The sequence below is a fragment of the Pseudophryne corroboree genome, chromosome 1, assembly GCF_028390025.1.
Source record: "Pseudophryne corroboree isolate aPseCor3 chromosome 1, aPseCor3.hap2, whole genome shotgun sequence".
Taxonomy (NCBI): Eukaryota; Metazoa; Chordata; class Amphibia; order Anura; family Myobatrachidae; genus Pseudophryne; species Pseudophryne corroboree.
Window position 1 is genome coordinate 556912050 of NC_086444.1, and position 16311 is coordinate 556928360.

The 16311-nt window shown below is 46.5% G+C and overlaps 1 protein-coding gene across 6 annotated transcripts; it reads left to right on the forward strand.

The window, feature by feature from the left end:
• The first annotated feature begins 6073 nt into the window (after nucleotides 1-6073).
• KLF4 (KLF transcription factor 4) lies at nucleotides 6074-15681 on the forward strand. 6 transcript variants are annotated; one of them, XM_063914134.1, is made up of 5 exons: nucleotides 6523-6983; nucleotides 7669-7795; nucleotides 9070-9967; nucleotides 10058-10222; nucleotides 14556-15681. In XM_063914134.1, exons 1-5 carry the CDS (start codon nucleotides 6979-6981, stop codon nucleotides 14729-14731), a joined length of 1371 nt encoding a protein of 456 aa, XP_063770204.1. In that variant the 5' UTR covers nucleotides 6523-6978; the 3' UTR covers nucleotides 14732-15681. The 6 variants fall into 6 exon arrangements, with proteins under 6 accessions (XP_063770203.1, XP_063770201.1, XP_063770202.1 ...); XM_063914133.1 differs by lacking the exon at nucleotides 6523-6983 and adding an exon at nucleotides 6074-6465 and having other exon boundaries at nucleotides 9070-10222; XM_063914131.1 differs by having other exon boundaries at nucleotides 6522-6983; nucleotides 9073-10222.
• The last annotated feature ends 630 nt before the right edge of the window (nucleotides 15682-16311 follow it).

Sequence of the window (16311 nt, forward strand, 5' to 3'; positions counted from 1 at the left end):
TTAAGGTAGTTTCCTGCTTACGATCCGCAGGGTCCTTTAGGGCTGCCGTATCAGGAGACGGAAGCGTCACCTTTTTGGACAGCAGCGACAGAGCCTTGTCCACATTGGGGGATGACTCCCACTTTTCCCTGTCCTCAGAGGGGAATGGATATGCCATTAGAATTCTTTTGGGAATCTGCCACCTTTTGTCAGGAGATTCCCAAGCTTTTTCACAAAGAGTGTTCAGCTCATGAGAGGGGGGAAACGTCACCTCAGGTTTTTTACCCTTATACAAACAAACCTTGGTATCAGGAATAGTAGGGACTTCTGTAATATGTAAAACGTCTTTAATTGCCACAATCATGTACTGAATACTCTTAACCAGTTTCGGATTTAAACTGGCTTCACTATAGTCGACACTGGAGTCAGAGTCCGTGTCGGAATCAGTATCAGCCATCTGGGTAAATTAACGCTTTTGTGACCCTGAGGGGGTCTGGACCTGAGACAAGGCATCCTCCATGGATTTCCTCCATGTTTGGGTCTGAGAATCAGATTTATCCAACCTTTTAGTCAATAACGCCACATTTGCATTCAACGTACTCAACATATCGACCCAATCAGCAGTCGGCGGTGCCGACAGAGTCACTCCCAGCGCCTTATCCGCCCCCACTGCAACTTCCTCCGGGGAGGAGCACTCAGCCTCAGACATGTCGACACACATGTACTGACACGCACCAACACACTGGCCATAGGGGACAGACCCACGGAAAGCCTGTTAGAGAGACACAGAGGGAGTTTACCAGCTCACACCCCAGCACCTATTCCGGTACTGAGACTTTTTACACACTGCCTCCGACCTGTTTGCGCTCTTATAACAAATGATAGTAGCACCAATTTACTGTGCCCCCCCCCCCCCCGTTTTGCACCCTGTTACTTGTGCAGACGTGCGGAGGTCCGGGCCAGCGTCTCTGCAGCTCCATGTGAAGAGAAAATGGCGCTGGTAAGCTGTGAGGGCTAAGCCACGCCCCCCCACCATCGCGCTGTAGTCCCACTCAAATTCAAAAAAATGTATACTGGCAGGGGCTATATTTAGTGCCTAGGCACTTCTAATATACATTTTTAGCCAGTATTCTACTTCAGTAACATGCTGCCCAGGGTGCCCGCCCTGCACCCTGCAAGTGCCGCCGTATATGTGTGTGGGAGCGTGGCGCGCTGCGCGACCGCTGCGCGGTACCTCAGTACTGAAGTCTTCTGCCATCACTGAAGTCTTCTTTTCTTCGTAATACTCACCCGGCTTCTATCTTCTGGCTCTGTGAGGGGAGTGACGGCGCGGCTCCAGGAACGAGCGGCTAGGCGCACCAAGTGATCGGACCCTCTGGAGCTAATGGTGTCCAGTAACCTAAGAAGCAGAGCCATTGAACTCACAGAAGTAGGTCTGCTTCTCTCCCCTCAGTCCCACGATGCAGGGAGCCTGTAGCCAGCAGTGCTCCCTGAACACAAAAAACCTAACAAAAGTCTTTTTTACAGAGAAACTCAGGAGAGCTCCCCTGTGAGTGTCCAGTCTCTCTGGGCACAGAATCTAACTGAGGTCTGGAGGAGGGGCATAGAGGGAGGAGCCAGTTCACACCCATTTAAAGTCTTAAAGTGCTCATGTCTCCTGCGGATCACGTCTATACCCCATGGTCCTTTTGGAGTCCCCAGCATCCTCTAGGACGTAAGAGAAAATAAATGTAGAAAACCCTTCTGGGGCTTCGTTCAGCATGACCAGCTTCTCCGGGCACATTTTCTAAACTGAGTCTGGTAGGAGGGGCATAGAGGGAGGAGCCAGCCCACTTATCAAATTCTTAAAGTACCCATGGCTCCTAGTGGACCCGTGTACACCCCATGGTACTAAATGGATCCCAGTATCCTCTAGGATCTAGGACAGGCATGTCCAATCTCCGGCCCGGGGGCCAATTGCGGCCCATGCTCACATTTTCATAGGCCTGCAGCCTCTGTGCAGCCCTCAGCTCTCAGGCACACTGCCTTTGCAAACCTCTGCACCCCTCCGCACTGACACTCCTCGCCCGTTTCTGTCAGTCTCGCAACACGGTGACTGACAGCTATCTTCCCCTCCTCTGCGTGCAGACTATAGGCTGGTCTGCTGATGACCTTGTGAGACAGGAGGGCTGGTGTTGCCTCTCCCGCCAAGACAAACCCAGCCTTCCAGTGTGCATGAATCTATAAAAGGAGACACCAGGGAGGATCATCACAGTGGCCATCTTTACTGCAGCTCTGCAGCAGTGTGTGGTGATCAGCGGTCTCAATAAGTTCAGTTCTTCACCCCCTCATAAGTGTTCTGGGCTAAAGCATTTTCACTTGTAAGTAGTTCTCCAATGTGTATCTGGCTGCACTGCTGGGGGCATATAATGTGTATCTGGCACTGGGGGCATTTGTGTATCTGGCAGTACTGCTGGGATATTTGTGTATCTGGTCGGCCCCCACACATTTTCACCTCACCAAATCTGGCCCTCTTTGCAATAAGTTTAGACACCCCTTCTCTAGGACGTAAGAGAAATGTACGGTACTACACAGCAGCAACTAATATGGAAATGCAGCAGGAGTCTGTAGAAAAAAAAGACGCCTCCTGCATGTATCGCAGATCTAGTCAGGTTGCATCACTAATCGATGTGACCACAAAAACTCAGTTGGCAGCGCTAGTGCGCATGCACAGGTCCCATCCTGCGCGTGCGCTTGCAGCCATTGCGATCTGATTGACAGGCAGAGGTGTTCCCAGGGCGGACAGCGACGGAGCATTGCGAGGGCAGCACAGGAAAAACGGAGGTAGGTTGGCATGTTTTTATGGCAGCTGCGCTCCGATAAACAAAATGGTGGTGGACTGCCTGCATACGCATACATATGCAATTTAATTGCTGCTGCAGCCACTGGGCAGGTCATTTAGCATGCTGGGTGGCCTTGTCCTGTGATGGGTGCCCGCCCAGCATGAAATATAAAGGATTGCAGATTTTGCTAAAAAGCAGAATCTGCGATCCTTACTGAATAACCCCCTAAGTGTGCTGTTGGAACCACTATGCCGAGGCCATGAAGTAGACCCTGGGCTCAGCATGTCTACAATACGAGAGCGACATGTCCCCTTTTTGTAGAACTGTTTCCTTCGCCACCTCCAAATGGTGGAATGCAAATCATCACACAGGACTCGTTGTGCACGCACGCAGTTCCTCCACCATCTGGTTAGTCGTACTAACTGGAATCAACCACAAAAGTATTTTCCCTACCTATTCACCTGCTCACCAATAAAATGGTATAGGAGTTTGGAATAGAATTGCAAATGACATTCGCAGTGCTAGTTCGCCATAAGAACAGCTTGCAGGACCCATTTTGCGCCTAACTGAACTGACGTGTGTGTGATACAGTATACGCACCGTGTGCGTGTCTGAAAGGGGAATCGTAGCACTGTGTGTGTTTGTGTGCATACCTCCCAACGGGTGGTAGTCATGTGACCGCCGGTCGGCTGACCGACAGTCACATGACCTCCTCCGTGAGCCCGACGGCCAGTGCCGTTTCTAGCGGCGGGCGAGCCGTGCAACCGCACGGGGCGCCCGCCGCGGCACTTTCAGTGTTATTTCCCCTCTCCTCCCTCTCCCCGAGCGCTCCTGCTCGAGGGGGCGGAGTTTCGCGAAATGACGCGTTTGCGTCATGACGCAAACGCGTCATTCCACGAAACTCCGCCCCCTCGAGCAGGAGCGCTCGGGGAGAGGGAGGAGAGAAGCCTGGAAGGAGGCGGCGGCCGGCGCGAGGGACGTCCGGCGGCGGGATCCGAAGAGCGGAACATGTAAGTATATCTCTCTCTCTCCCCCTTCCTTCCCCCCCCACCACTTGACACCTGCCTGCCACACTGGGGATACCTGCCTGCCACACTGGGATACCTGCCTGCTGCACTGTGTAAAATGGGGACACCTGCCTCACTGTGTAAAATGGGGACACCTGCCTCACTGTGTAAAATGGGGACACCTGCCTGCCGCACTGTGTAAAATGGGGACACCTGCCTGCCGCACTGTGTAAAATGGGGACACCTGCCTGCCGCACTGTGTAAAATGGGGACACCTGCCTGCCGCACTGTGTAAAATGGGGACACCTGCCTGCCGCACTGTGTAAAATGGGGACACCTGCCTGCCGCACTGTGTAATATGGGGACACCTGCCTGCCGCACTGTGTAAAATGGGGATATCTGCCTGCCACACTTTGTAAAATGGGGATACCTGCCTGCCGCGCTGTGTAATATGGGGATACCTGCCTTCCGCACTGTGTAATATGGGGATATCTGCCTGCCGCACTGTGTAAAATGGGGATATCTGCCTGCCACACTTTGTAAAATAGGGAAACCTGCCTGCCGCGCTGTGTAAAATGGGGATATCTGCCTGCCGCACTGTGTAAAATGGGGATACCTGCCTGCGTACTGTGTAAAATGGGGATATCTGCCTGCCACACTTTGTAAAATGGGGATACCTGCCTGCCGCGCTGTGTAAAATGGGGATATCTGTCTGCCGCACTGTGTAAAATGGGGATACCTGCCTGCGTACTGTGTAAAATGGGGATACCTGCCTGCGTACTGTGTAAAATGGGGACACCTGCCTGCCGCACTGTGTAATATGGGGATATCTGCCTGCCGCACTGTGTAAAATGGGGATATCTGCCTGCCGCACTGTGTAAAATGGGGATATCTGCCTGCCACACTTTGTAAAATGGGGATACCTGCCTGCCGCGCTGTGTAAAATGGGGATATCTGCCTGCCGCACTGTGTAAAATGGGGATACCTGCCTGCGTACTGTGTAAAATGGGGATATCTGCCTGCCACACTTTGTAAAATGGGGATACCTGCCTGCCGCGCTGTGTAAAATGGGGATATCTGTCTTCCGCACTGTGTAAAATGGGGATACCTGCCTGCGTACTGTGTAAAATGGGGATACCTGCCTGCGTACTGTGTAAAATGGGGATACCTGCCTGCATCTGCCTGCTGCGCTCTGTAAAATGGGGACACCTGCCTGCCGCACTGTGTAAAACGGGGACACTTAGCTGCTGTAATGTGTAAAATGGGGACTTTTTTTATTTCCCCCCCCCTGTGGTGGGCGTGATGATATCAGATGAGGCCACGCCTTGTCGGGAGCGCGCGCATACTTTTTCTTTTTATAGCTATTTGGGGGGACGCAATTTTTTTTATAGCAATGGGGGGGGGGGGGGGCGCATTTTTAAATCTCGCACTGGGAGCCAAATTGTCTAGAAACGGCCCTGCCGACGGCTCACTATCCCGATGGTCGGCATGCCGGCCAACTGTGACTATTTCCACTCGTGGGTGTCCACGACACCCATAGCGTGGGAATAGAACCCGTGGCGACCGCAGGTCGCCACCGAGCCCGCAGCGTGGCGAGCGCACCGAGCCCGCAAGGGGCTTGCTGCACTCGCCCCTCCCCGCCGGGATCCCGGCGTCGGTATGCTGCCGGGATCCAGGCGTCGGTAAGGTGACCGGCGGTCAGGAGACCGCCGGTCACCCGTACTACACCCCTCCCAACATGACCCTCTCCAGGAGTGACAGAATACTCTGCTCCTGGACTTCCCTCTTAATTTATGATTGCCGTCACATGTGGTGAAACACCTTTCTTATGCATTAACCTGTTCAACATAGGTGCAGACAATCATACATTAAGAGAAAAGTCCAGAAACAGAGCAGTTTGGCCCTCCTGGAGAGGGTCATGCTGGGAGGTATGTGTGCGGTATAGAGTACTGTGTGTTTGTGGTACAGTATATGCTCCGTGTGCGTGTCTGAAATATGAATCGCAACACTGTGTGTGTTTGTGTGGTAGAGTATTGTGTATTTTTATGGTATAGAGTAGTGTGTGTGTGTGTGTGTGTGTGTGTTACAGCAGCCAGGCACAGCTGTACATGAAGGTGTGCGGGCGGGGAGCGCTGCGGCTGCGGAGGAACGTCTCCACTTTCCAGCAGCTCTCCAGGCGCGCTCCACTGTGTCGGGACATATGTCCGGTAGCGCGCGTCGTCGCCTAGCAACCGCCACTGTTTAGCTCCCTAAACATCCAGCGACGTCACGAAGCCTAACAGCCGCGCCCACCCTCTTCACGCCTCTCTGGCTGACGCCAGGCTGCCACTAGCGTCACAGCCCGTGGAGCGTTTGCCAGCCAGCTGCTGCTCTGACGTCACGCCCCAGGCCGCGCCCCCCTCTCGCTCTCTGAGGATCCACCCACGTGCGGCAGCACCGTTTCACTGCCGGACATCACACAGGAGTGACAGCCAGGACACGCATAACAAATCCTTCCGCGCCGTGTGCGCACAGATATCACACAGATGTGCATGAGCTACATTCCTCACTGAGACATAATCGCGCTTGTGTCCTACAGCATGTATTAAGTGTGGGGATTTCCGTCTCCCGAAGCATCAACACTGTGGCGGTAACGAGCGCCTACGCTGGGGACAGAGGTGCATAGCAGCAGCAGCAGCGATGACAGTTGAGAAAAGGGGGCGGGGCGCTGGGATTGTTGTGAAGCGCTGGTGGGATGGGTTGGGGCGGGTCCACGAGAGGCGAGTCCCCGCCCCCTATATTTAAGCCTTGTCAGTCGTGTTCGCCGCCCGCAGTCAGATATAGCACGAGGTTGGGGCTGGATGCGGAGCTGCGAGTTGGAGGCGGAGCTCATGGCAGCAGCAGTTACTGGGGATCCCCGTGCGCCGCTCCTGTGTGTGACAGCCGGGGCCGGAGCGTTCTCCTCCGTGCAGGGAATCCCGCGTGCAACGCCGTGACCGCCGGCATCACCTACTCCCCGCAGTGTCTCATACACTCCCGTGCAACGTGCGCTCTTGTGGACGCTGCTCTCATTACAGACTGCAGCCCAGTGTGGATTTGTTCTGTGTAAACTTTCCCCGTGTCCTGTGTGGATTTACCTGCAGTCACCTCATTGCACTGACGGTGGACGCACAGCTGGCGCTGCTAAGTTAATGAGGTATGTGTGGCTGGCGCTTCTGCATCTCCCGCTCATCATCTGCCCCTGAGCCCTCTATGTGCAGCTGTATATATACAGTATATGCGAGGTGTGTTGGTGTATATGAGTGTGCTACTGTGCATGGCTGCAGCTCTCTTCTGGTATCTGGGTGGGCACACTGGTATTTGTAGTTCCATCGCAGCTGGAGTGCCCAAGTTACCTGCATTGTAATGGAAGTGTGCGATTCCTAACTCTACTGCACATGTACCCAATCCAAATGGTGTATACACGTTCTCTCTCTGGGGAATACATTGCCCAGTCAGCGCAGCTGCTGCTCCCCTAGCACTACACCTTGCACAGTTGCACTATATAGATCAGAGGTTCTCAAACTCGGTCCTCAGGACCCCACACAGTGCATGTTTTGCAGGTAACCCAGCAGGTGCACAGGTGTATTAATTACTCACTGACACATTTTAAAAGGTCCACAGGTGGAGCAAATTATTTCACTTGCGATTCTGTGAGGAGACCTGCAAAACATGCACTGTGTGGGCCCCCGAGGACCGAGTTTGAGAACCTCTGATATAGATCTTTGTGCAGCAGTATACTGTATATATACACCTAGATAGATGTGTGTGCAGCAGTATATAACCTAGATGTGTGTGCAGCAGCAGTACATGTGATGTGACCCCTGTGTGTCTGTGCCCAGGCAGCAGCAGCCGCCGCCCAGTGAGTGTGACATGGCTCTCAGCGGGACCCTACTGCCTTCCATCTCCACCTTTACTGCGGGAACCCCGGGCAAGGAGAAAATGCTGAGACAGGCAAGTGCTGGCAACGTGAGTATCTTCAGACAGCGAGTGTGTACCTGCATGCTTACACACGGTGTCACTACTGTGTGTGCCCTCAGACAGCGAGTGTGTACCTGCATGCTTACACACGGTGTCACTACTGTGAGTGCATGCTCCCCTGGTGCCTCTGCTAGCATGCTGCAGCTCTGTGCAGGATCACTCAGTGACTGGGGCAGGGTTTCCCAGCCTATTACTGCTACACTTGTATGGTCCGTTTTACAGCTACAAGTAGTAATGAGACTGCATTGTGCAGCTGGGCTGAAGTTTTCTCTGATAAAGAATATTCCGATCCCCAGTGGTAGAGGATGTCTTTTATACTAATCTACGCAGCCATGAGTAACATGTTAATGACTGGCTGTTGTGTCTTTTTTCTTCTTTCCTCTTTAACATTAATTTGAGAACTCTTAAGACCTTTTGCGGTAGAGTAATCTGGTATAATGCTATAATGGACACTGATTTACAGTAATTTTTTAAAAGACGTGTGCTCAGCAGCTTTGTAGTATTTCCATTACTCTCACATGCTTCAGTGGAATTAGGACTTCTTTCCATTCCACATGGGTATTCCCAGAAAGTCTCCTTAGAAATGCAGATTCATGTTCTATTGATATACAGTAGTAAGCTGTTTTGTTTATCCTCTATCATTTATTTATTTTTCTAAGAAAACATTTCCATTTTTAGGGGACTGCTCATCTTATTGTGAAGGTTTTTAGATAGGAAATGTAAGGGTCTCTCTTGTGTTATCTTAGAAACCAGTTTACACATATATTCCTAAAGGGGAATTGTGGGGGGAAGAATTGTTAAAGGTTAAAAAGTTGTTGTTTTGGTAGATTTGCATGGAGCTAATGTGATGTTACCCTGTTGCTTGGTTACAGAACTGCTGTTCGCAACATACTGTATGTTGCAAACAGCTGTATATCAAATTGTTTTTCAGTTTATGTATGGTATCTGCAAATAGCCATACATAAAGCCATCTTTCTATCTAGTTTTTAACCTTTGCATTATCTATCTAGGCCTATTGCTATGTTAAGAATTTCAGGAGCAAACCAGTGCCTGTCCTTATAGCACAGTTGGTTGTCTTATCTGTCAGTCTGTGTGAGAGCTATATATGTGCATTAATACATATGTGTGTATAGTGCATGTTACTGACCCATGATATAGGTTCTCTGTATAATAAACTTGCCACTTTAGTGTATTTGAACAATTTTTTGCTGTGTGATTGTTTATTTGTATCCGCATATTTATACTTCTTTCTTTATCCATAGAAGTGGAGAGAAGAGCTGTCCCACATGAAAAGGCATCCTGCACTTAACCAATCTCGCCCCTATGATGGTTTAGAGGGAGACTCGACAGCTTTGGGGTCTCGCAGGGAGCCGGAAGAATTTAATGAACTTCTCGACTTTGATTTTATACTATCCAATTCTCTTATTCATCAGGAGTCTATGGTTGCTTCTTCCTCCTCCTCGGCCACTGCTTCTTCTCCTCCACCAGCGGCTCCTCTTCCAGACAGCATGTCTGCACTGTCATCCTCTGCCAACTGTAATTTTATATATCAGATACGCTGCCCCCAGGAAGCATCTGGTGGCACCACTCTCATGTACACTCCTAGAGACTCCACCATAACAACCCCCACTTTTAACCTGGCGGATATAAATGACGTGTCTCCTTCTGGTGGGTTTGTGGCTGAGCTTATGAGACCAGACTTGGACCCAGTTTATATGCAGCAACCGCAAACTAGTCTACAAGGAAAATTTGTATTGAAGACTGCTGTGGAAATGGGTGATTATGGCCAGTCCATCAGTGTTAGAAAGAGTGGTTCTGCCATGGACACTCCTATGGTGGTATATACTAGCCACCCACTGCCCAGAATGTGTCAGAAGATCAAACAGGAACCATCTGCATCTTGCTCTGTCTCATGCCAAATGGATGGACAAGGGCAACAGTCACAAGGGCAGCATGACTTCCAAGTAGGAAGGGTGCTGCCAAGCAGGACTAACCAGCCTTTAACGCCAGATGAGCTAATGGTCAGGGATTGCCATGCCCCCCCTCAGACATTAAGCCACCCATCTCTGCCAATACCTCCCGGCTACCACACTTCTGCAAGTTTCCCTCACTTCTCACCAGACCAGCCACAACTGCCTCCAACTCCACTTCAGTATCAAGGTCAGTCTTATCTAAATATTTTTGAAGAACCTTTAAACTTTCAACTCTTGAAACAAGAAGTTATGCTGACTCCACCCTCTTCACCTCTAGAGCTCTTAACCCCGGGCAGCTGCTTGTCAGAAGAAGCTAAGCCCAAGAGGGGTCGCAAATCGTGGCCCAGGAAAAGGACAGCTACTCACACATGTGAGTACGCCGGCTGCGGAAAGACCTATACCAAGAGTTCACATTTAAAAGCCCACCTGCGCACGCACACAGGTATGACACATGTTCTCTTCAGTGACTCGATTTGCTAGCTTGGGGTATAATTTAGCATTGATAATTTGCTGGATGTAGACCTGATGTTACAAAACATGAGTGTACTTTGCATAAACATCTGTGCCCACACAGCTCTGTTTCCTTCTGAAGACTATTTATAATGTCAGCTTTGTGGTTTACTCTTGGCAAAGCTTTAGGTATATTACAGAGGGAAGCACAAAATGAGTCCATGAAATAAAATAGATTCTCTACAAATAACTTAAACAAAAATTCTAGGTGGTCATATATAATACATAATCTCTCTCATCTGTGTCTAGAATTTACTTGAACTTGGAAAAGTGTACATGTGAATTTCAAGAATTTATATGTAATATAATATGATGAACATGAAATAGATGAGACTGCGAGTTGTTTTTCCTATAAAGATGTCTGGTTACTTGTCATGTGCTTTGGGATGGTTAGCCTGTCATTGTACTGTAACTGATTTTTTGGTGGATGTGTTGTGTAGATTTCCTTTAGCTGGCTTTGTGGAACATTTTTAAACTCCTTAGAAATTGCTTCTTACCCCATTGTTTAAACATTCCACATCTTTCTTTGAAGTTTCATTCTCTAAGGTGTTGTGCCAGGATTCCCTGCGCTAGGGTGTTCCTTGTTCATATAAACAAGACTGTTTTGTGAAAGTGTATATAGTTTTGATTAAAATAAAACTATAAATATTTCATGTTTTTATTTATTTTACCACTAGTTATATAACTTGTGCTTTTTACGTATAACAGAGTTGCCATGCAAACTTTCAGGCTTATAACTATTACATACTGAAATATGCAAGTCATTAAGGGGAGGTATTTATCAAAGCTTGGACAGAGTTAAAATTGTTAAGAGCTCAAGTACCAACCAGTGAGCACCTAACTGTCCTTTTTTAAACACAGCCTGTAAAATGTAAGGCAAAAGTGGATTGGCTGGTACTTTATCTCTCACAATTTTTTTTCTGAGCTTTTATGAATAATTGGGACGCTGGCAGTCGAGATACCAAAACCGGAATGCCGATGTTTGAATTCTGACATGGATTAAAATGCCGGCGCCGGAATCCCAACTGCCAGCATCCTCTACATAAGTGTGCTCCATAGGGTTAGGTTTAGGTGGCTGGGGGTCAAAGGTTAGGTTTAGGCTGCGGGGACGAGGGTTTGGCACCACCGGGTAGAATTATAATTAGGCTGTGGGGTGGGAGAGTTAGGGATATGCTGCAGGGGGAGGGGGTTGGTGGTTAGGGTCAGGGTGTGGGAAGGGAAGGTTGTGGTGGGGGTAGAGGAGAAGGTTTAGCATACTTACCTTCTAGGTGTTGGGATCCTGCGCGTCTTGATGCCACTGTTGGTATTCTGACCGCCAGCATCTCAAGCGCCGATACCATTCCTTTTTAAAAGAACGAAAAAAACAAAACCTTGTATATGTAGAGAAAAAAGCCTTATCTGACCTATAATTATTTATCTTTATACAGTACATCATTTTGACAAAACAGTTGCTCAGTGAAGACCTTCACTAATTTTGTTTGGAACTTTAGCAAACTGTTTACTCCTGGGAGCAGACTTAATGCTGGTGTTTTAGGTTTGCTGAGGTGTTCCCTTGTGACACCTTATTTTAAGTTGATTGTCACTGACTCCAGATTTGTGCTGGGCAATTGGGAAACAATATATAAGGTTAGCCCACGTGAAAAGGCTTCCTTTAGAGCAGGCATGTCCAAACTGCGGCCCTCCAGCTGTTGAGAAACTACACATCCCAGCATGCCCTGACACAGCTTTAGCATTCTCTGACAGCAAAACTGTGTCAGGGCATGCTGGGATATGTAGTTTCACAACAGCTGGAGGGCCACAGTTTGGACATGCCTGCTTTAGAGGGTACCTGTTTTTGGGTTTGTATGGATTTCTTCTAAGTACAGTGTTCTCTTTAAACCATAAATCTTACTTATGGAAAATGGACACTTCATGAGTAAGTTGGCAACCAAAAGGCTCAATTGACATTTAGCAATGATCCCACAGCAATAGGCTAACCAGATGAGAGCATAACAAATAGTTTTTATTATATAAATAGCTAAATAAAAAAGCACATACGGTAAACCGTAAATTGATTTATGAAATTAACAGCTGTTTTCAAAGTCTGATAAACGTCAGAGAGAATGAAACAAGTTTGTAAATCCATGGTTGTTTTTCACCCAAAAGCTTTGCTTGTTGTGTTTATTTTTGTTGCCTTGTGCCAAGAGTTGTCAGTAAGGGCAGTTGAAGATTTGTCACTAACTTTAAAGTGGAAAAAATGTATTTCACAAGATTCTGAGGTGTGGTTAATGTCTATGGACTCTGGCCAAGTACACCACAGATTATATTCATTTTTAGAATAGTAGAAAATATTTGGAGCAAACAATGAAGGTAAAATTACTTTGATCTTTTGAGACGCCATGACAGAAGCCCTGAGGGCCAAATGCATGATGATTCCGGAAATCCCCACACAGCAGCAGTGGACACTTGGATGTTTAGAACATACTTTGGTGGAATACGTGCTGCTGACATTTTTTATATCCACTGTCGGGATGTAGTCACGATTCCCCCACTGTCTAGCCACATATCGGTCTTGCTACTACTTTTCTTGTTCTTTCAAGTTGGCCTATTTTACTTGCTGTGGAAACCAATTTTGCTGAGAGGTTAATATATCTTGTTTTTTTTGTTTTTTTTTGGGGGGGTGGAGGTGTTTCCTATAGTACATTAAAATTGACATTGTACAGACAGAACCCTCTTTAGTTGCAAGGTTTTGTCACCCCTACTGTGGAGGAAGCCATTTTGTGGAGTGCACCCCCATCAATGCCATAGAAAATAATGACATCAGAGCATGTCTTTTGTGCTGATCTAGTTGTGTCACTAGTTTTTCTATAATGTACAGAAGGTTTTTTTTGTGGGGGTTTTTTTTTTCTTTTTTACTTTATTTTGTTTTTAGCACAAAGGGGGATATCCAATTAGCCCCAGTAATTTAGTGGAGCTAATTGTCCCGCCGGGGGCTATCTAATTAGCCCCGATAAACCGTCGCGTGCCGCAATTTATCTGGGATTTTGTTTCGCCTGAAACATTGGAAAAAAGTAAAAAAAAAAGTCAAAAAACCAGATGTTTTACCGGGGATAATTGAATATCCCCCCAAATCTTGAGTAACTGTAAACAACTTGATGCAAAGTATGCACATGCTAATAAGCTTGAAAATATGTCCCTGTATATTTCACTAATTATGGTTTATTAGCATACAAATTGTGCAGACAATTAAATAACTCCAAATTGTTGGCTCCTTGTCCTGCTTTTTATACAGTAGGTGTAGAAAATGTGTGCACATACAGGTTGAGTCTCCCTTATCCAAAATGCTTGGGACCAGAGGTATTTTGGATATGGGATTTTTCCATATTTTGGAATAATTGCATACCATAATGAGATATCATGGTGATGGGACCTAAATCTAAGCACAGAATGCATTTATGTTACATATACACCTTATACACACAGCCCGAAGGTAATTTTAGCCAATATTTTTTATAACTTTGTGCATTAAACAAAGTGTGTCTACATTCACACAATTCATTTGTTTCATATACACCTTATACACACAGCCTGAAGGTCATTTAATACAATATTTTTAATAACTTTGTGTATTAAACAAAGTTTGTGTACATTAAGCCATCAAAGAACAAAGGTTTCACTATCTCACTCTCACTCAAAAAAAGTCCGTATTTCGGAATATTCCGTATTTCGGAAAATTTGAATATGGGATACTCAACCTGTATACATTTTATTTATTTTTTTCTTGACCTGAGTAAAGGCCACACATAAGGGTGGCATACAGAAATCTGCAAGATGGGGGTGAGTTGATATGCAATTGGTGGTGTTTCCACAACTTTGCAAGGGCATATTGCACCACTCATTGTTAATTGAGTTGACGCCAATATGTTTAGTACAGGTAGTATATGATGTTCAAATGGCACATTGGACAGTCTTTTTCTTATTGATCTAGTGTAATCTTAATATAATATTAATATTATGGTAACCATGATAAAAAAATACATATACATTGGTATTTGTCCCTTTAAACATGTGAACGTACAGAGCCTGCTAGTTTGTGTTCTAAATGTTAGTGCAGACAAACTGGTTTGACATATGTCTATTTCATGACAGCTGAGCCATACCAGTCTACGCTACAGTACATGTTTTTTACTCTTTTTATTTTTTTTACTATATAAGTTGAGAAGGGTGTTGTGAATTTGGATTGGTATGCTGTTGTAATTAAGTCTTTTTGTTGTACTTTTCCATAGGAGAAAAGCCATACCACTGTGACTGGGAAGGCTGCGGCTGGAAATTTGCTAGATCTGATGAACTGACACGTCACTACCGGAAACATACAGGTCATCGACCTTTCCAGTGCCAAAGGTGCGACCGAGCCTTTTCTAGATCTGACCATCTCGCTTTGCACATGAAAAGGCACTTCTGAGTGCATGAAGGCCTAAATACTGCCACAAGAGTTTCAGTATTTATATCACCCATAACATGGGAATGGGAGAGAAAAGAACACAAGCACTACAACTTGCAATGTTTGAGAAGTAAGACTTTGAAACCTGAAACAACTGAATAACAATTCTTCACTACATTATGGAGAATATACTAATTTAACACAGTCTAGAAGAAAACTGGGTTTTGACTGGATCTTCGAACATTCCATTTTTGGATAAAACTGGACTTACATTTTTGGACTAGGTCTTAAGGCTCAGTGACTGGAAATGGTGATTGCACTATTCAGAGGTGTTCAGTTTAGGACCACCTGCTGCTGTCCTATTTAATCATATTCCACCAGCCAGGTGATGGATGGGCTTCAGCCATAGTCCACTGAGTAAACTCCTCTTGTTACTCATTGGGACTTGTGTAACATTTGAGGGAAGGATGTATTATCTTAATTTGACGTAAAACTCTAAAGTGTGCCTTTTCCCACACAGTGAAAAAGCTAATTAAATGCTGGTTGAAGGAATAAAGTCATTTTAGCTAATGGTGCTTACTGGCTGATACGTCTAATGGTACCAAAATTTGAAGCCAAAGTTCTCAAACTGCTGCATATTTGACAAGGAAATCTATTTTGTCTTCCGATTTTTAGAATTGACCAAAGTCAGGTGTGTAAACCTGACTTATTTTAATATATTTGTATATGCAGACAGTGTGTGATGCGCTGTGGTTTCTGTGTGCAATAAGTTGTACAATGGTCTCTTACCACATATGCCTTACCCAGAACAAATGTTTTTTCTATATAGGACTTTACATAGTAAAATATGTAATATAAACCTATGACAACTTCTATTTTGTATATTTGTAATATTGAAGTAAATGAAACATTTTTGGAATTTGTATTTTGCTTATTCAATAATTTTAAATAAACCTATATTTTATTTGGTGGATTACTCTCTATTTCTATTTGTATACTATGGGGTCTATTCAACAAGTTGGAAAAACTGTACATTTCGTCTTTTTGAGGTTGAATCTGGATTCGACCTATTCATTTCTAGTGCCGTTTTTCTTACTTGTCGGAAAACACGTGGATCGGCGGATTAGCCGTGGAACCACGTTTTTTGTCGAATTTGCAGGCGTTTCCGACAGGTTTTTGGCCCGTTTCGACAATGCCGATTTGACTTAAAATTGGATCAGCATTGTCCGAAACGAGCACAAACCTGTCGGAAATGCCCACAAATTGAATAGTGATGTGTCGGATCATCTCCGTCGGAGAGGAGCCGACACTAATTGAATATACCCCTATGGGGTGGGGTGGAATTCAAATATTAACGCTCCCCCCCTATCTCCCGTCTAAAGTGACGGGAGATAGAGGGGTGATATTCAAATGGCTCCCGTTATCGCCCCTATTGAGCCCAGTGCAGTCGGGTTTAGGCGCGCAATGCACCTAAACCCGACTAAACTCATGGGCGCGATCATGAAAAGATCTGCTTGGGCGCTGAAACGGGTCTCTTTACGCACATTTCAGCTGGCTATCTCTGGGAGTAGCGAGCTGAAATGAACTTGTTGCACCCGTCG